Source organism: Nuphar pumila, chromosome 7, assembly GCF_984573655.1.
Source record: "Nuphar pumila chromosome 7, dmNupPumi1.hap1.1, whole genome shotgun sequence".
NCBI classification, from domain to species: Eukaryota; Viridiplantae; Streptophyta; class Magnoliopsida; order Nymphaeales; family Nymphaeaceae; genus Nuphar; species Nuphar pumila.
This window is the reverse complement of record NC_143255.1, coordinates 35,599,516-35,618,372: the sequence shown is the minus strand read 5'-3', so window position 1 is coordinate 35,618,372 and position 18,857 is coordinate 35,599,516. Positions and strand designations below refer to the sequence as shown.

Genomic DNA, 18,857 nt, shown 5'->3' with positions numbered 1-18,857 from the left:
ATGATAACATAAGAATCGGCTACCCTACTTTTAACTACCTATGCATGCTCAATAAAAATTTAACCTCTAAAGCAAATCACGTGAATTCAATATGATTTAGACTAGCTAATATAATCAAGGCTAGGCTAGCTATAGCCAACACGACACCTACTAAAGTGAAACAGCTAAAACAAATATCTGGTGTTGAATCACAACTATTGAAATAAATTACTAAACAATCAATGACTAATGAAATAAAACACGGCTGAATGAAAGAACTGAAACCAATACTAACTAATCAAATTAACGTCTAATGCTGAAATCAAACAATGCCTAATGCTGGAACCAACGTCTAATGCTATAATAACTAATTCTAAAAAAACGTTAATGTAATACCTAGCTAATGAAATAGCTGAACGTCTAACAAGAAAGCAAATTTAATACCACCTGCTAACTAATGTAAATAATGAAGTCAACAAAATAAATAACCAAAACAATAAACAACTAATCCAATACTCTAATGCAGCAAATACTTACTTAACTAATGAATGTCTAGTGCAACTTAGATACCGATTTCTAATCTAAAAGAAAAAAAGAAGAAAACTAAGCTAATTGCAACAACTAAACTAACTCAATAAAAGATCAACAATCTGATTTACACTAACTACGAACCTGACATTGAAACAAATAGCAAAGTACTTGGCGTCAAAACCAGATTTTAGAAAAAATGATAGAAACAATAATCGGTTAATAAAACAAATCTGTTTATATGATTTAAAAATGATGACAAAAAAAAATATGCTGCAGATTATCCTAAACTAAATCTAATCCTAAGGTAATCAAGATTCAAGAAGACAAAACCTAAATCCTATAATAAAAATAACGATGTAACTAAATCATGATTTTTCACTGTTTAAATCAAGAAAACGGCTAAATTGCTTAAAACAAAATATATTTTTTTCTTTTTATTCTTTTTTACAGATACAAAACATAAAATAAACTAGATGAATTATGCAGATCTAGATGCAAGATGCAATTATGAAAAAAATATAAAATAATGAACTATTGAGATGCAATGCATTCTACGCAAAATGAAAAGAGAAAAGAGAGAAGAGAGTAGAGAAGAGCAAATTGTAACGTTTGCTTCGACGATGTGGGTGTGGTGCTTCCCGGCTGAAAACCAAACTCCTCCCCAACGATGTAGGCAAGAAAGACCGATGAAGAACAAGTTTAGAAGATCAATGAAATGAAGAATAAGAAGATGAAGAAGAAGGAGAAATAGATCAAAAGGAGAAATCGACCAAGCTCGAAAAAGAAGAAAGGGAGAAGGGAAGATGGAGGCAAGAGGCAAGGGAGGGGGGGGGGGCGTGTTTTTCAAGAAGGGAAAGACGCCCCCCTATGCTAGAATGCTACTATTTAATCAGCCCTAATTAGGTTAAAACCCCATTTTTCATAAAAAGTCCAAAAACTTTCGATAATTTCCAAAACAACTTTTTATGAAAAATGTGTTTCCAAAGACCTCAAAACTAGCTAAATTGCAATTATTAATTTCATCATAAACTAAACTACATCTAATAAAATCTAAAGCTAAAAACTAAAAATGCAGGGAAAGCTTTGAAAAATATAATTTTCTGATAAAATTCAATTCAATGCGGTTTCTCAAAACTAATGATAAAACTGGGTTTTTAAGTCGATTTTCCATTGGATCATGCATAAAATAAGATGAATAAACGTGTAAAATGTATGCATGATCATTATCCAAACAACGTAATCACCAACACTTACAAAAAATCTAAAATATACCCCTAAACAATTCCAAAACTATGGTTTCAATGACACAGCTGGATGACTAGGCCATACTTGTTAAAATACATGTAATTCATATATATATATATATGTAATTGTCTAAAATACCCGATAGGGGTATTTTAGTCATTTCACAAGTACCCGATAGGGGTACTTGTTTTTCTTCTTTTATTTTCCTTTTTATTTTTTGTAAATTATATTTTTCTTTTTTATGTTTTTTGCTCACACAAAAGGGGCCCCACCATGTAGTAGATGGGGCCCCCAACGGTCACATTTGTGACCGTTGGAGGCTCCCAACGACTACATGGGGAGCCCCTAGGTGGCTCTCCTTTTAAGGCCTCTTGGCCATCCCCCTCTCCTTCTTTTGTGTATAAATAGGGGTGAATTGAACCCCTCTTGTATTTTCCACTCTTGAGAGCTCTCTCTTTTTCAATAAGAGACATTTATATTTTTATGTTGTGTTGTCTCTTGTGGGTTTGGGTGTTAGCCCTTTTTTGTTTGTTCATTAGTGGATGTTGTAAGTGCTTAATGCACTCTTTGCTTTTCCGCTTATTTCATTACATGGTATCAGAGCCTTGTGTATGCTCTTCTTCTTAATATAGCTAGTTGTGTAGCTATATTTTTTTTCCTTGTTGTATCTCTCTTCATTTATTCTCTTGTGAGTGATTAATTTGGAAGGGGAACAAAAGATTGATCTCTCCTTCAAGCTCAATGGCTCCAACTACATGATGTGGGCCGCCGCCATGGAGAACAACCTCAAAGGAAAAAAACTTTGGGGATACGTTATGGGCACCATTCCGGAACCACAACTCCAACTAACTAAGATGGATGGTGATCAAGAAAAAGCTCTTGAAGGAAATGCCCGCATGAAGGCCATTGAAGATCACCAATCTAAAATAGAAGATTGGGAAAGTAAGCATGCCAAGATTCTTGCTTGGTTCATGAACAATGTGGAGCTCAAGATTTGCGCCAACATTGCCAAATTTCGGATGGCGAATGAAGCATGGTTCTTCATGAAAGTATGTTTACCCAAAAAGACCTTGCTCGTCAATTCTTTCTTCAAGAAAAAATCCGGACTATCAAGCAAGGAGAAATGAGTGTAAGAGATTACTTTAGCACTCTTGGTCCTCTATGGGATGAACTATCTTTACTAGAACCAAAATGAGTTTCTAGTGTGGATGTGGAATTAAGGAGAGAACAAATAAAAAAAAAACACTTTTTCCAATTTTTACATGGGCTTAGGCCCGAATATGAACAAGTTAGATCTTCCCTCCTACATAGATCTAAGCCTCTTCCCTTGGAAGATGCCATAGCCGAAATATGCCAAGAAGAAACCCGTCTTGGCATGATTAAAGGAGGAGATGATGTCTTGGCCGTATCAAAACCCGACAACCATATGAAAACTTACAAACCTCCACATTTTGAAAGGCAAAATAATTATAATGGCAACTATAGAAAAGCCATTTGCCATCATTGTCAAGAACCGGGTCATATAAGACCTAATTGCCCTAAGTTGAATGAAGCACCTAAAAATAAGGTTACTTCCGTTAAAGAAGCTACTCAAAAGAAAGATGAAGCAATCAAAGGAAATGACTCTTTTTCTCTTGCTCAACTATCGGAAGCACTACAAACTCTACTCAAGATACCATCAACTTCGGGTGCCGCCATAGCTTCTTCCTCTCCTCCAGGTATGTCGTATTGGATCTTTGACTCTGGAGCTTCCTTTCATATGACCCCCCTTGAAAATGAGCTTTCCGATTTATGTAATAATTATAAAAACTCCTATGTTTCAACTGCCGATGGTACATCTTTACAAGTAAAACGTTTTGGAACCTTAAACTTTTCAAAAGATTTCTTTGTGCCAAACGTGAGAGTTGTACCTCAACTTAATTTAAATCTCCTCTTTGTTGCTCAAATATGTGATCATGGATGTGAAATCTCCTTCTTAACTAAGGATTGCTCTATACAGGATCTCCGGTCCGGGAAGCAGATTGGGCAAGGCCATAGGAGGGGAGATCTCTATTACATGAGCAACTTGAAACTCCCCACTAACTCTTTTTGTAACCATGTCCAAGATAAAAATATTGATATTTGGCATCAAAGACTTGGACATCCAAGTTTCTCAAAAATGTACTCCTTTCCATTTGGAAAGAAATTTTGTAATGAGAAACATTTTGTTTGCAAGGATTGTATTTTTGGCAAAATGAAATCTACTCCTTTTCTAAACCGAACTTTTGTGTCCAAAAGACCTTTTGAGTTAGTCCATTCGGACGTTTGGGGTCCTTCCCCCGTCATGTCTAAAGGAGGGTACTCCTATTACGTCACTTTCATTGATGACTACATTAGGTATGTATGAATCTACTTTCTCAATTTAAAATCTGAAGTCTTTGACTTTTTCAAAAAATTTCATATGATAGTTAAAAATCAATTTTCAAGTAATATCTCTACTTTTAGATCCGATTCGGGTGGAGAATATTTATCAAATGAATTTCAAAACTATTTAGAAGTAAATGGAATTTGTCATCAAAGATCGTGTCCTAGGACTCCCCAACAAAACGGCTTGGCCGAAAGAAAGCATAGACACATCATGGAAACCACTAGGACACTCCTTATTTCCAAAGAAATTCCAAAGAGATTTTGGGCCGAAGCGGCCTTAACCTCAACTTACTTAATAAATAGAATGATATCTTCATCCTTACAAAATACATCTCCATATGAAAAACTATTTGAAAGAACACCCGATTTCAATAGATTAAGAATTTTTGGATGTAAATGTTTTGTCCTTACTCATAAATGGGACAAATTATCTCCTAAAGCTATTGAATGTGTTTTCTTGGGATATGGAGAAAATCAAAAGGGTTTTAGATGTTTTGACTTGAAAAATAACAAACTCTATGTATCCAAAGATGTAACATTTTTGGAAAATGAAAATGGTTTTGTGAAAACTAAAGATATTGACAAAAGTGAATATGCTTTTTTATTTGATCTTCTATCTCAAGAAGATGAGACTCCTCAAGAAGAAGAAATCTCTAATGAGTCTTTGAATGACCTAGAGGAAATTCCTCTTGATAATGTTATAGATGAAAATAATAGACCAATCCAAACCTATGTTAGGCGTGGTCAACAAACTCAGATGAGCGCCTTAGAAAAATACTCTAAAGGATACAACATAGAAGAAACCTCTTTAAGGAGATCCGGTCGGATCTCCAATCCTCCTAATAGGTTTGTTTCCTATGAGTCCCTAACTCCAAGATATAGAGCGTGTCTAATTGCGTTGCATTCATTTCATGAACCCTCACACTATAATGAGGCCAAAGATATTCCCCAATGGGTTGAAGCCATGAACTTAGAGCTTAGTGCCCTTAAAAAGGCAAAAACTTGGGAAATAACTTCGTTACCCTGTGAAAAGAAATCAATAGAATGTAGATGGGTCTTCAGAATTAAAACTAAGAGTGATGGTTCATTAGAACGTTATAAAGCACGGTTAGTAGCTAAAGGATATGCTCAGGAATATGGTATAGATTATGAAGAAACCTTCACACCTGTTGTTAGAATGACTGGTGTTAGGACTCTTATTGCTATTGCGTCAGTGAAAAAATGGCCTATCTATCAACTCGATGTTAAGAATGCATTTCTAAATGGCGAATTAAATGAAGAAGTTTACATGGATCCCCCACCAGGAGTATGTATTGGTAAAAATAAAATTCTCAAACTTAAAAAGGCATTATATGGTTTAAAACAAGCCCCAAAGGCTTGATATGATAGATTTAGTAATGTAATGACAAGTTTGAATTTTCGTTCATGTTATACTGACACTGCTTTGTTTGTGAAAAGTGCAGGGTCTTCAGTAGTTATTTTACTACTTTATGTTGATGATATGATCATCACAGGAAGTGATGAGCAAGGCATTAATGATATTAAGAAGGTTTTGAAAGAAAATTTTGATATGTCTGACCTTGGTTTCTTAAGATATTTTTTAGGAATTGAAGTGGCGTACTCTCCTCGATGGTACATTCTCTCTCAGATGAAACTTGTTGCTGACATCTGTTCCAAATCTGGTATCTCCGATGATAAGAAGACAGAAACCCCAGAAGTCATCAATGCAAAATTAAGGTTGGAAGATGGAACACCTCTCGAGGATCCTACTCCCTACCGACAACTTGTTGGGTCTCTAACCTACTTATCCATCACTCGGCCAGACATTGCTCATGCCGTCCACTCAGTCAGTCCGTTTCAACATGCACCTACAACCGTGCACATGAGTGTAGTCTTAAGGATCGTCAGATATATCAAAAATACCATAACTAAGGGAGTTTTTCTTTCATCTGCCTCGTCACTTGATTTAATTGCTTATACTGATGCAAATTGGGGAGGAAATCCCAATGACCGAGTCTCAACTACCGGATTTTGTGTTTTCTTAGGTGACTCTATGATTTCTTGGAGATGCAAGAAGCAACACAAAGTATCTTTGTCCTCGACGGAAGCAGAATATCGTGATATGACCACTACAACCATGGAACTTGTGTGGCTAAGAAGCCTTCTCAGTGATATGGGCATTGGCATCTCTACTCCTTCGAAGATGTGTTGCGACAACAAAAGCGCAATCTATATTGCAAGCAATCACACCTTCCATGAGCACACTAAGCATATTGAGATGGACTGCCATTACGTACGTGATGAATACCTAAGAGGAACCATAGCACTACCTTACGTCACATTAGAGTACCAGTTGGCGGACTTCTTCACTAAGGCTCTTGCTGCTCCTCGGTTTTTGTTTCTCCTTAACAAGCTTTCGGTTATATCCCCGTAAATCTTGAGGGAGGGTGTTAAAATACATGTAATTCATATATATATATATGTAATTGTCTAAAATACCCAATAGGGGTATTTTAGTCATTTCACAAGTACCCGATACGGGTACTTGTTTTTCTTCTTTTATTTTCCTTTTTATTTTTTGTAAATTATATTTTTCTTTTTTATGTTTTTTGCTCACACAAAAGGGGCCCCACCATGTAGTAGATGGGCCCCCCAACGGTCACATTTGTGACCGTTGGGGGCTCCCAACGACTACATGGGGAGCCCCTAGGTGGCTCTCCTTTTAAGGCCTCTTGGCCATCCCCCCTCTCCTTCTTTTGTGTATAAATAGGGGTGAATTGAACCCCTCTTGTATTTTCCACTCTTGAGAGCTCTCTCTCTTTTTCAATAAGAGACATTTATATTTTTATGTTGTGTTGTCTCTTGTGGGTTTGGGTGTTAGCCCTTTTTTGTTTGTTCATTAGTGGATGTTGTAAGTGCTTAATGCACTCTTTGCTTTTCCGCTTATTTCATTACATATCATAATCGGGTCTTGGCCTCAAATTCCACAGGAGCTTTCCCCCAACTTGTCCATAAAAACATAAGGGATCAAATGAGATAGCTGGGTGGTTAGGGTGTACCAACGTAATTAAGGGGTCCTTGATTCAAATTCCATGAGGATTATCTCCCAGCTCGCCTAACCAAAGAAAACATAATGATGTGAACTTTTTGTCTCATCAATTAGAGGCCTCAATAGGTTTAGAAAAATTTAATTTTCAAATATGTTATCTGTTCAAAAATTGAACTAAGTCAATCCCACAATAGCATAGTTTAATTTATTTACTTGTAAAAGACGAAAAAAAAAATACATGCTAAGATTAAGATTACTAGAAACCCATATGGCATGGTATTAAATCAAGTCATTTGATTATGCATTAATCACTTTATGATGGTAGTTTGACCCTATCCATATAAAAATTAAAAATTAAAGTTCACCTTTTGATTGCTATAATGTAACATGCATAGCCTCTCTCCCTCTAATAATAAAATATGTTGTAGTCTAAGTATTGAGATTGGTATATTGTTCCCATTCGGGTCTGGGACCCGATCCATATGTGTGTATGTTATTGTTAGGTGTGTGCGTTTATTGTATTTGGGTCTGATGTAACATACCAGACCCGACCCACATTATATATATATTGAGAATATAAGGCACGAGACTGCATAGAGAAAACAATCTTCAGTCAGAGCCCCTTCCATAACGACTCCTCTCTCTCTTCTGCGTAAATACATTCTGGTGTGATTTCTCACATGGTATCAGAGTAGGGCTTCGTCTGATCTCTGTTCAAGGGCGTGAAGTTGATCCCAGAAGGTGTGTCTCGAGAGATCGGCCTTCAAACTCCAGGTTAACGTGATTCTGCTCTTTATTCCAACTCTTTCTATCGTCTTTCATCGTGGGTTTCATTCTTATCATCTTTTCTTTCTCAAGACAGATTTTGTCAGTTTTTTGTTTGCATCTTTGTCCTATCTTTCAGATCTGTGTCATCATCCTCTCTTTCGTTTTCAGACCTGATTTCATAATTACTGGCATGTTTTTTTCTCTTCAGCCTTATCTGATTTCATACCCTGACTTTGAGAACATATTTAATCCTGTTTTTTCCAGATCAGATTAGTTCGTCAAATTCTCTTTTGTCATTATATATTCTTTCCAGAAATACGAAATCTGTTTGTTTTTTCTAGATCTGCGTTACTTTCCCAAACACGAGATCTGATTATTCATCTCAGAAATATAGATATATATTTTTATCGTAAATCAATCTTTGGCCTTTTCTTTATCATGATCATTCACATCAAATTTTAAATTTGTTCTTGTTACACCTTTTGGAATTCATCACAAGTCTAATCATAATCGGTGCAAATTGGAACCATCGTTTGTGTAATCTTTTCACTACAAGAAAGGGTTCATTGCTGGATGCCTCTCACGTAACGTCTGAGCAACACTTTACATTTGACGCCTAAAAAAAAGAGTGAGATCGACTACTGCTGCTGTGTCAGACTGCTTGCTGCGTCGGCCTGATCCCTACTATATTTTATTATCCGTCTCCAAATTTCTTTCTTTATGGATTCCCCTTCTCTTCCATCGAGCTTTCTTGGCCAACTCATTTATGAAAAACTCAATAATTCAAATTACTTAACCTGGAAGAGGCGAATTTTGCCTTTTATTAGAAGCTTGGATCTCTCCGGACACCTTGATGGGACAATTCATGTCCCACCAAAATTTGTTTTGCAAGAGGAGCGAGATGGCAAAGGGGAAGTTTCCAGCAAATTAGTTCGAAATCAAGATTTTGCGACATGGAGGAAAAAAGTTCAGGTACTTGTGGCCTACATTACCTCTGCTTTATCTCAGGAGGTATTGGTGGCCATTCCAGATGAGTGTTCGACCATGGAGCTTTGGCAGACATTGGCACAAACGTACTCTCAGATCTCAGAAGCTCGAATTTTACATTTGAAAAGAGAATTTCAACTTTTGCGAAATGACTCCCTAACTGCCACAGTGTATATGAATAAAGTCAAGACCATTACGGATCAGCTAGCCATGGTGGGTTGCGAAATTTTCAACAAAGATAAGGTTTAACAAACACTAAATGGACTTGGCCATGATTATCACATGTTAGTCACATCTCTTCTGTGTCTACCTTCATTGCCTAGTTTTGAAGATCTTCGTACAAAGTTGCTACAACATGAAGTCTCTATCAGAGGCGAGGAGATGACTTTAAATTCAAACAACCATGAAGTACTAGTCACAGGGATGCTGTCAGGAAGGGGACAGGGAGGTTTTCGAGGAGGATGTGGACAAAGAAGGATTGGTCAAGGGGGTCGTGGACTACTACCTACCCCTAACATGCAGCCTAATTCTTTTACGGGGAACCAAAACTCCAGGAATGTACCAACTTGTTTTCAATGCAACAAATTGGGACATATTAAATCGAATTGTTGGTTCAACCCACAGAATAAAGGCAAATTCAATGATGCTGGGTCTTCTGCTCGAGGAAAGCCAAGGGAAGCATCTAAGGATGATGAAAAAGACAATATGAAGAATCTTCTCATATCTGCACTTTCAGGATTAAGCTTCAAACAAAGTGAGCAAGGGACTTGGTATATTGACTCTGGGGCTGCCGCCCATGTCACAGGAGACGTTGGTAAGATTTCAAAACCTGTTCCTTATCATGGGAAATACAATATTAAAACTGGAGATGGTGCCCTCCATCCTATCTCTCATGCTGGAAATGTTGTTCTTCCATTACCTAATTATTCCCTTTGTTTATTTGATGTTTATCATTCTCCCAGTATTGTCAAAAATATCCTTTCCGTTTCTAAACTTGTTGACGATACTAATTCTTCTGTCGAATTTACTCATTTTGTATGTGTCAAAAACCTTCTCACAAAGAGGATGCTCGTTGAAGGAGGACGACATGGAAATATGTATGTCCTCAAGGAAGCCTCTTCTGTTCATGATAATTTTCCAAGCCCGCAAAGAACTCAATTGGCTGCGTCATTATCAACTAAAAATGTTTTTAGTCTCTCTCAGTCTAATAAGCAAAAAATTTGGCATCATCGTTTAGCTCATTGTAATCGTTCCTTTATTCAAAAACTTGTGTCAAGAGCACTTGTTCCGCAGTCCGTTTTGAGTCTTGAGTTAGATATTTCACTTTGTTCTAGCTGTCAATTGTGTAAGAGTCATGTTATCCCCTTTAATTCAATAAATCAAAGAGCTTCTGTTCCTTTTGAAATTATTTATTCTTATGTCTGGTGACCTGCTCCTCAAGCTTCTTTATCTGAAAGTCGTTATTATGTTACTTTCATCGATAGATGAAATGAAATGGGGATCTTCGAAACACGAGCTTAGATTAACAAGGGCAAGTGTCAAGAATGACACTAAAGCATAACCCTTAAAAAGGGTATAACTGGAAACAAAATAAAAATAAGAATGTATTCTTTATTGATATGAAAAACCAATTGCTTAAGAAGCATTGGAGTAAAATACAAGAGGGGCTGCACCCCTTTATATACACAACTGAAAGAGGACTCAATAGAGCTGTTGGGCACAGTCCAACAACTCTATTTAGAGCTGTTGGAATGTGTCAGTCCAACAGCTCTATTAAGAGCTGTTGGACTGTGTCAGTCCAATAGCTCTATTGCTAGTCAAGTCTGGACAGGACTTGACTAGCAACAGTCATTCTAGTTCAAACTGAACTAGATGACATAAAGACAAAAAATAAAAATAAAGGAAAAAAATTACAGAAAAGAAACAAATGAAAAATGTATTTGTATATATAATAATATAATATTATTATATATACATATATGTACAGTTTTACATTTTAACAATAGCTACTCCAGATATACCTGGATTTATTTTATAAAACATAAATCTGAAGTGTTTAAGCTCTTTTGCTCATTCTATGCTCTAGTTTGTAATCAATTTTTGTCTAAAATACAACATTTTCAATGTGATGGTGGGGGAGAGTATTTATCGAAGGAATTTACTAAATTTTTTCAAGATAATGGAATCAGTCGTCGCATATCTTGTCCACACACACCACAGCAAAATGGTGTAGTGAAAAGAAAATATCGTCATATTGTGGAGAGTGCATTGAGCATGATACATGATAGTCGTATTCCTCTCAGTTTGTGGACAGAAGCCTTTCATTCTACCGTGTACATCATAAATCGCTTGCCAATGAAACTACTAGAAAATCAATCTCCCTATTTTACATTATTTAAAGTTTATCCTGATTACAATGAATTACAAGTGTTTAGTTGTGTGTGTTATGTTCATATTGACAGTTCCCAGCGTAACAAGTTTTAGGATAAAGCGTGCAAATGTAAATTTGTGGGATATGCTAAGTCACATGGACTCGGCTAGGGAGGCGTCGCACCCGAGTCGACACGCCCCAACACGGGTGCGGCTTAGGACACGGTCCATACTCGGTCAACGAATCGAGGCCGAGTCCGTCCTCGTTTTGGACTCGGTCAACGTTGACCGAGTCTATATTCGTTCATTTTTAAGGTGAAAAAACTAAAAAAAAATGATTTCTTTATATATATATATATATATATATATATATATATATATATATATATAAAGAGACTGTGTGTTGTGCATAGTTTAGACTGTGCTGTGTGCCCAATCACAAACTGTGCACTTTTTTTAAATATATATATATATATATAGCCGAGTCCCCGTGTCCAAAATTTTTAAAATTGCGCCGCACCTGTGTCGCACCCGCACCCGCACCCATGTGATAGGGGATATGCTGATCAATACAAAGGAAATCGTTGTTATGATCCCGTCACTAACCACATCAGGGTCTCGAGGAACGTTGTGTTTGATGAGACTAATATTGAGGTCTTAATGAGTACATATGAGCCCAACAAAGATGTTGAAGGATACCAGCCATGGCTTGTTGCTGAGCTATTTGATCATACAAAAACACAAGGTACTTTGCCAAGCCTTATACAACCTATTGAGTAAAATGAGACTAATGTACAAGCACAAAGGGAAGAATTGTGAGACAAACAAATCATTACAAAATCTGTCCAAGATTTCGCAAAATTTCAAGGGATTGTCTATACACGGCGAAACAAGAATAATGATCAGAGACTTGATGTGCTACCCAGGAAGTCTGAAAGGGTGCGTCATCCCATTGAAAGGTGGGTCAGTTATGATAACTTCTCCATGGAATTACAATTATTCATGTCTCAAATTGAAAAGCAGGATGAACCTATCAACTTTTCACAAACATCTAACTCAATCAAGGGGGTGGAGGCTATAAATGAGGAGATGGAGGCCTTACATGAGTGCGGGACTTGGAATGTTGTCCTTAGACCTTTAGATAAAAATGTTGTAGGGTCTAAATTGGGTTTATAAAATAAAGTACAAACCTGATAGATCTATCGAACGTTATAAGGCGAGGCTAGTAGCTAAGGGCTTCACACAAGAATACTGACACGACTACGAAGAAACTTTTAGCCTCATGATTAAGATGAGAACCATTCGGTTAATCTGGTCTTTGTTTGTCAATTATGGATGGCCTCTCAGTCAACTAGATGTCAAAAATGCCTTTCTGCATGGCAGTCTGAAAGAAGAAGTGTACATGGAGCAGCCTCCCGGTTATGCAGAAAATAGTTCTGGCACACATGTTTGTCAGCTACGAAGGTTAATTTATGTGTTAAAGCAAGCATCTCACTCATGGTTTGATAGTTTCTCTCTTGAAATTCAAAGGCATGGATTCATTCAGTCTCATTTGGATCACTCTCTCTTTATCTTTCGAGATCATTAGGTATCTACTCTCCTACTTATATATGTGGATGACATTATCATCACTGGGAACTCGAATGACCACATAGAACTCACAAAGGTTCTATTAAATAGGAAGTTCAAGATGAAAGATTTGGGCGGTTTGCGATATTTCTTGGGAGTTGAAGTTGATAGACAGGGTGAACGTCTCTTACTAACCCAACATAAGTACACCTTGGACCTATTCGATAAGGCAGGCATGAAAGATTGTAAACCTCTCGCTACTTCTAGTGTGCTCAATCATATGCTCAATTCCCAGGATGGGAAAATATATGGAGATCCCACATAATATCGGCGTCTTGTAGGTATGCTTCAATATCTCACATTTACTAGACCAGACATTGTATATGCAGTAAATCAAGTTTCGCAGTTTATGCATGAGTCACACACAGAGCATATGAATGCCGTTAAGAGGATTCTTCAATACTTGAAAGGAACTCTTGGGGATGGTCTAGTTTATTATCAAGCTAAAACTAAAGGTGAACGACACCAACTAGTTGTGTATACAGATGCTGACTAGACTGGAGACCCGGATGACAGGCGGTTGGTGTCAGGGTACTACATTTTTATTGATGGGAATCTTATCGCCTGGAGCAGTAAGAAACAACGAGCTGTTGTACGGTCCAGCACCGAGACTGAATATCGGTCTATGACAACGACCACAACAGAAGCTACGTGGTTGAGACATCTCTTAACTGAAATAGGAGAAAATGTTCTTCCCACTACCCTCTTGTGTGACAAGCGTGACAACCAGAGTGCTATACAGATCGCATTCAATCCCATTCATCACAGTCGCACGAAACATATAGAGATTGATCAACACTTTGTTCGACAAAAAATTGAAGATAAGGAAGTTGAACCAGCTTACATTCCGACAGCAGATCAAGTCGCTGACTTATTAACCAAGGGACTTACAAGTGTAAAATTTTGGTTCTTAAAGAACAAGTTGTCTATGGTACAACACCGTGCACAACTTGAGGGAGGGTATTGAGATTGGTATATTGTTCCATATGTGTGTATGTTATTGTTAGGTCTGGCTCTCTTATTGTATTTGGGTTTGATGTAACATACCTGACCCGACCCATGTTATATATATATATATATATTGAGAATATAGGGCACCAGATTGCATAGAGAATAATATTTAGTTAGGGCCCCTTCCATAACGGATCCTCTCTCTCTTCTGCGTAAACACATTTTGGTGTGATTTCTCACACTAAGTTCATTTATATTGTAGTGATATGTCATACGACTAACATATCCGAGAAACAAAGATGTAGCACAAGTCATGAAGACCGTCTTATGGCCACTTATGGGGTCTAACCACTTGGGTGTTTGGGCGGGGTCGGGGGGGGGGGTGTTGACTACAATTTGAAGCCCAAATCTCAAAAGTTCTTTTTCTTTTAGCATTTTAGAACTACCTTAAAATTAAGGATGTGGCTAAAACCGAGATCTGTAAGGTATTATTTTGAAAAACCTACTACCATTTACCCCTGGGGAGGTTTGAGCCCTAAAAAGTAGATTTTTATGAGAGATCTACCTTCATCTGCTCCTGGATGCTTTGATGCTCAAATCTGTGAGATAAGAGGTTTGATGTACTATATTTTAAAGGGTTTTCTTTGTTAATCTCTTTCTCTTGCTTCTTCTTCCTTTTGTTTGAGTCTTGACTTTTATTTTCCTTTTATCTTTTCTTTTATTCCATAAACTTGCATCTTGGGGGTGGTTAGATCTATCAATGACAAGAACAGAGACGATTTAGCATGCCAATACGACAAACTTGACTTTCAGTGGGGATTACTGAAATGCCATTTTTGTGAATCTATCTATGTAGTCAAAAGTGCTAGGCAGTGCCTAGTTGGTAGACCCCTAAAACGACTAGTCGAGGACTAGGCGGGACTAGTCGGACTGGTCAGTACCTCAATTAAAATATAAAAAGTGTACATAATATACATAAAAATATCTTTAATTCTTTTAGTAACAATATGTTTTCATCACACAAGTACAAAATTACACATGCTTTCACAAAATATACATAATCAAAATATAAATATATATGACTGTACATACACACACATATATATAAATAATATTCAATAGTTCATAACATATTCAGTATAATCAACAAAATATGCTTTTAGCCTTTCACATCATACTTTCACCCTTTCACAGAAGCACAATAGGACATACATATATAAATAACATATTACATAATCAGTAATACTAAACATGCTTTCAGGCTTTTATAGAAAAATTCATTAGAAACAAAGTAACACACACATATATAAAAAACATAATCAATTAAAATTAACTGTGCATGCTTTCAATGTTTCATATAAAAAATCCAAAAAGAAAAGTAATACAAACACACATATATATATAAATAATCAATATATATAATTAACTAAACAAGTTTTCATCATTTCACAGAACAAATCACAAAAATACACACCTATATATAATTATATATATACAAAGAGTAACAAAATACATAGAATAATAATAAAATTTACTAAATTGCCTTCGTGCGTAGGCGAGGGCAGCTTAGTTATTGACTGGGCATCATAGTCGTAAAATTGGTACCTTTTAAAGCACTCACCTAGGAATTGGAAAGGCCTAGGAGTTTTGGTACTCCGAAGCATATCTTGCAATAAAATATGATATCCCAGGCATAGGCTCCTTGGCACTCCTAAGCCGTAGAATTGCACCTAGACATCCCAGGCATCATTTTAACTACATAGGTAACTTTTATCTGCCTACTTTTAGGTGTATTTGATGTTCTAAACTTTTAGTGCTTAAATTATATATATTTTTGTACATATATTGTCATATTATAATTTTTTTCTTTTCAATTTTCATTTTATTGAATTTTTAATAATCTTTTGAAAGCATATCTTGCAATAAAATATGATCTGTCGAATACACCCATATCTTAGACCCTTCCAGTATGTTTTTTATAACATTAATCTAGCTGGTGTTTAATGAATTCTAAGACCCAAAAACTTGGACAACATTGTTTGAGGTCAACATTGATTGAAACCAAAAGATAGATAAAATTGATCTAGTCAATGCTGATTGTGTGTGAAAACTGGATTGATTGGACTCTTTGTAGATTGTACCCTTCCACACCCATACCTGTACTGTCTTGCACCGTGCCCACATGGGTACTTGGGTCTTATATAAGTACCTATTGGAGGTCAGGACTTGATCGATGCATTGTCCCAATCTTGGTCAAGACAGACAAGTTTACTAGCATAAGCTATGAAATCGTCCAAATGAGTGGTGCATAGTAGGTTTTTGTTGGAAAGAGAGAAAGCTAAGTACCTATTGGAGGTCAGGACTTGATCGATGCATTGTCCCAATCTTGGCCAAGACAGACGAGTTTACTAACATAAGCTATGAAATCGTCCAAATGAGTGGTGCATAGTGGGTTTTTGTTGGAAAGAGAGAAAGCGAGAGTTTTAATCTGGACTGGTTTAAGATTGAAATGGCTACAATAATTGGATATTTTCAAGTAACTGAAGAAACAAGGCCTAGCTCATTGAGAAGTGACCTATAGATATAAAGAGTGGATATTTTCTTGGGAGGGAGATAATCCAGCTGCATTTAGATCTTAAAAACCTTTATTTCTGGTACATTAAAAGAAAAATAAATCATGTAGTTCCATTAATTCCATAAAGATTGAAGGGCCTTTTTCCATCCAAGTTTTTTCAACCTAAAGCTCGAGTCTTGACTCATCTTGTTTTATCTTAACTAGGGATTAAGCTAAGCTTACGCTTTGTTAACTTCTATTTTATGTATAAAACTAGTAAAATTATACCAACAAGCATATAATTGATATCTTATGCTACCTGGACACTGAGAATGCAGATTTTGGCCACAAGTGCAACAGTTTTGGACCTTGAGAAGTTGGATTTGCAATACTTATGAAAATCAACTTATGTTTCAAAAAAATAGAAAATACCAAAAGATCAACTTCAAAATTTGAATTATGAAGCGAGGATATTGAACTATTTATGCTCATAAATTTTATTCTCTAATTGTTTCATTTTATCATAGGTGATTCTTATGAATCATCAATGTATAATTGAAAAAACCGATTAACAAGTGAAAATGCATTAGTTCTAGACAAAAGTAACAATATCTTATACTTTTTACCTATAAACTTTCAATGCAAGAAATGATTTTCCCTGAAAAGAAAGCTAAAGTCAACCTGTAAAACACTGAATCCAAGTTAGACTCATCATATGTCATGCTTGCTTCTTTCAAGCATGAACATCCATCTCATTACCTACAGTATTCTATTATCAAGAAGGCGTTCTTGTTTTCAGCAAGTGAATATTTGAGTGAACATAAACTAAATCCTCAACCAACCACAGTTCGTGCCTATATTGTCTTCCTAGTCTATACCTCTGTGACACTCCCTTTATTTTATGGAAATAGTATGATGGAAATTTATTCTTTCAAGTTTCTTTACGTGCTCTTAATTCACATTTTCAACTTCTATTCTCCAATATATTATGATTATGCTTTCAGAATGTTGTGATCTTGAATTTTAGTAGATCAAATATTGTATTTCACCATTGGCTATGTTTTGCCAGGCAGCCTCTGGGACAAAAGGAGGTTCTAGTGGATCACCAGTGATTGATTGGCAAGGAAGGGCAGTGGCTTTGAATGCAGGAAGCAAGTCGTCAAGTGCTTCTGCTTTCTTCCTTCCTTTAGAACGAGTGGGTTTTTTCTATTCTGCATCTAATCCATCTGGATGACTTTCATATATATATTTTTATTATCATTGTTAATTTAAAAGGAGGCAGGTTATTATTTCAAAATGATGGATCAATCATCTTCCTGTATCATAAGATAGGTTTTGCTAGTTACTTGGGAACATTGAAACATCAACTCCAAAAACCTTGCATTTCATAAGCAGAAAATCTCCATAGATTTAGCATTCTGCTGATTTATCAAAATGTTTTTTAGTGATTTAGACTTCCTACAATATCTGAGGATTTGGCTTTATCTTGTTCTTGAACCTTGTTACTTTGAGACTATGTTGTCAAAAGCGCTAGGCGGGGCTAGTCGGTGTACCTTCGAAAAGTCCTAGGAGGCTGACTAGGCGGGGCCTAGGCGGGCAAAAATAATTAAGAACAAACAATGTAGAAAAAGATAAACTACACAATATTGAGATAAATAAAGCATGTATGAAGCATAACAATTAATATTAAAGGGTCAAAACATAAGAGTGAATGACATTAAACATCGAACAAACAATTAATATTACTTGGGTTTGCATCTTCCATTGTTCTAATTAAACATTTCAAAACAAACAATTATTAATCAATAAAGTAGATAAACAAAACATACACAATATATATATATATATATATATATATATATATATATATATATATATATACTGAACCGACTAGGTAGCTCGCCTAGTCGAGCTGGGTGGTGCCCAGCACCTAGGCGTGCCTTTGACAACATAGCTTTGAGACCCTTCCTAGTTCTACAAACAGTTGTTTACTTCTGTGTCACAGGACACGTTATCTAGGCCTGTGTGTAGGTGACACAACATGGCACGTGGATATGCGATGTGACACGTCGTTACATCTTCCATATTATTTTTGTATTACTTTAATTATTATATAATATTTTCAATGACAAACAAAATTTTATATACTAAAATATCTAGTGTATGTTTTATCAGTTAAAATAACAAAACCATGTTCTTGTATCCTCTTTTCCCATTTTTTTTTCAGATTTGTGCTTCATATCTGTGTCCAGTCAACATATGAGTCTCTCTGTCACCTGGGTATGGGTGCAGGTGCGGGCACGAATACGGAAGGTACAACATGGCAATTCCAAAAAATATGGGTACGTGGACACGGCTACATATATTTGTATATATATTAAATATCAC

General features: G+C 36.2%; 1 protein-coding gene across 5 annotated transcripts in view; it reads left to right on the top strand.

Annotated features, from left to right (window-relative positions):
- The window catches only part of DEG7 (DegP protease 7), a 196,239-nt gene that overhangs the window by 40,246 nt on the left and 137,136 nt on the right, over nt 1-18,857 (top strand). For all 5 annotated transcript variants that reach the window (XR_016433313.1, XM_090014208.1, XM_090014209.1 and 2 more), the window contains exon 6: nt 17,539-17,664. Coding sequence is in view for 4 of the 5 variants with exons in the window: in XM_090014208.1 (XP_089870334.1) it covers nt 17,539-17,664 (126 nt within the window). In the remaining variant the exon portion in view is untranslated. The remainder of the gene's footprint in view (nt 1-17,538; nt 17,665-18,857) is intronic.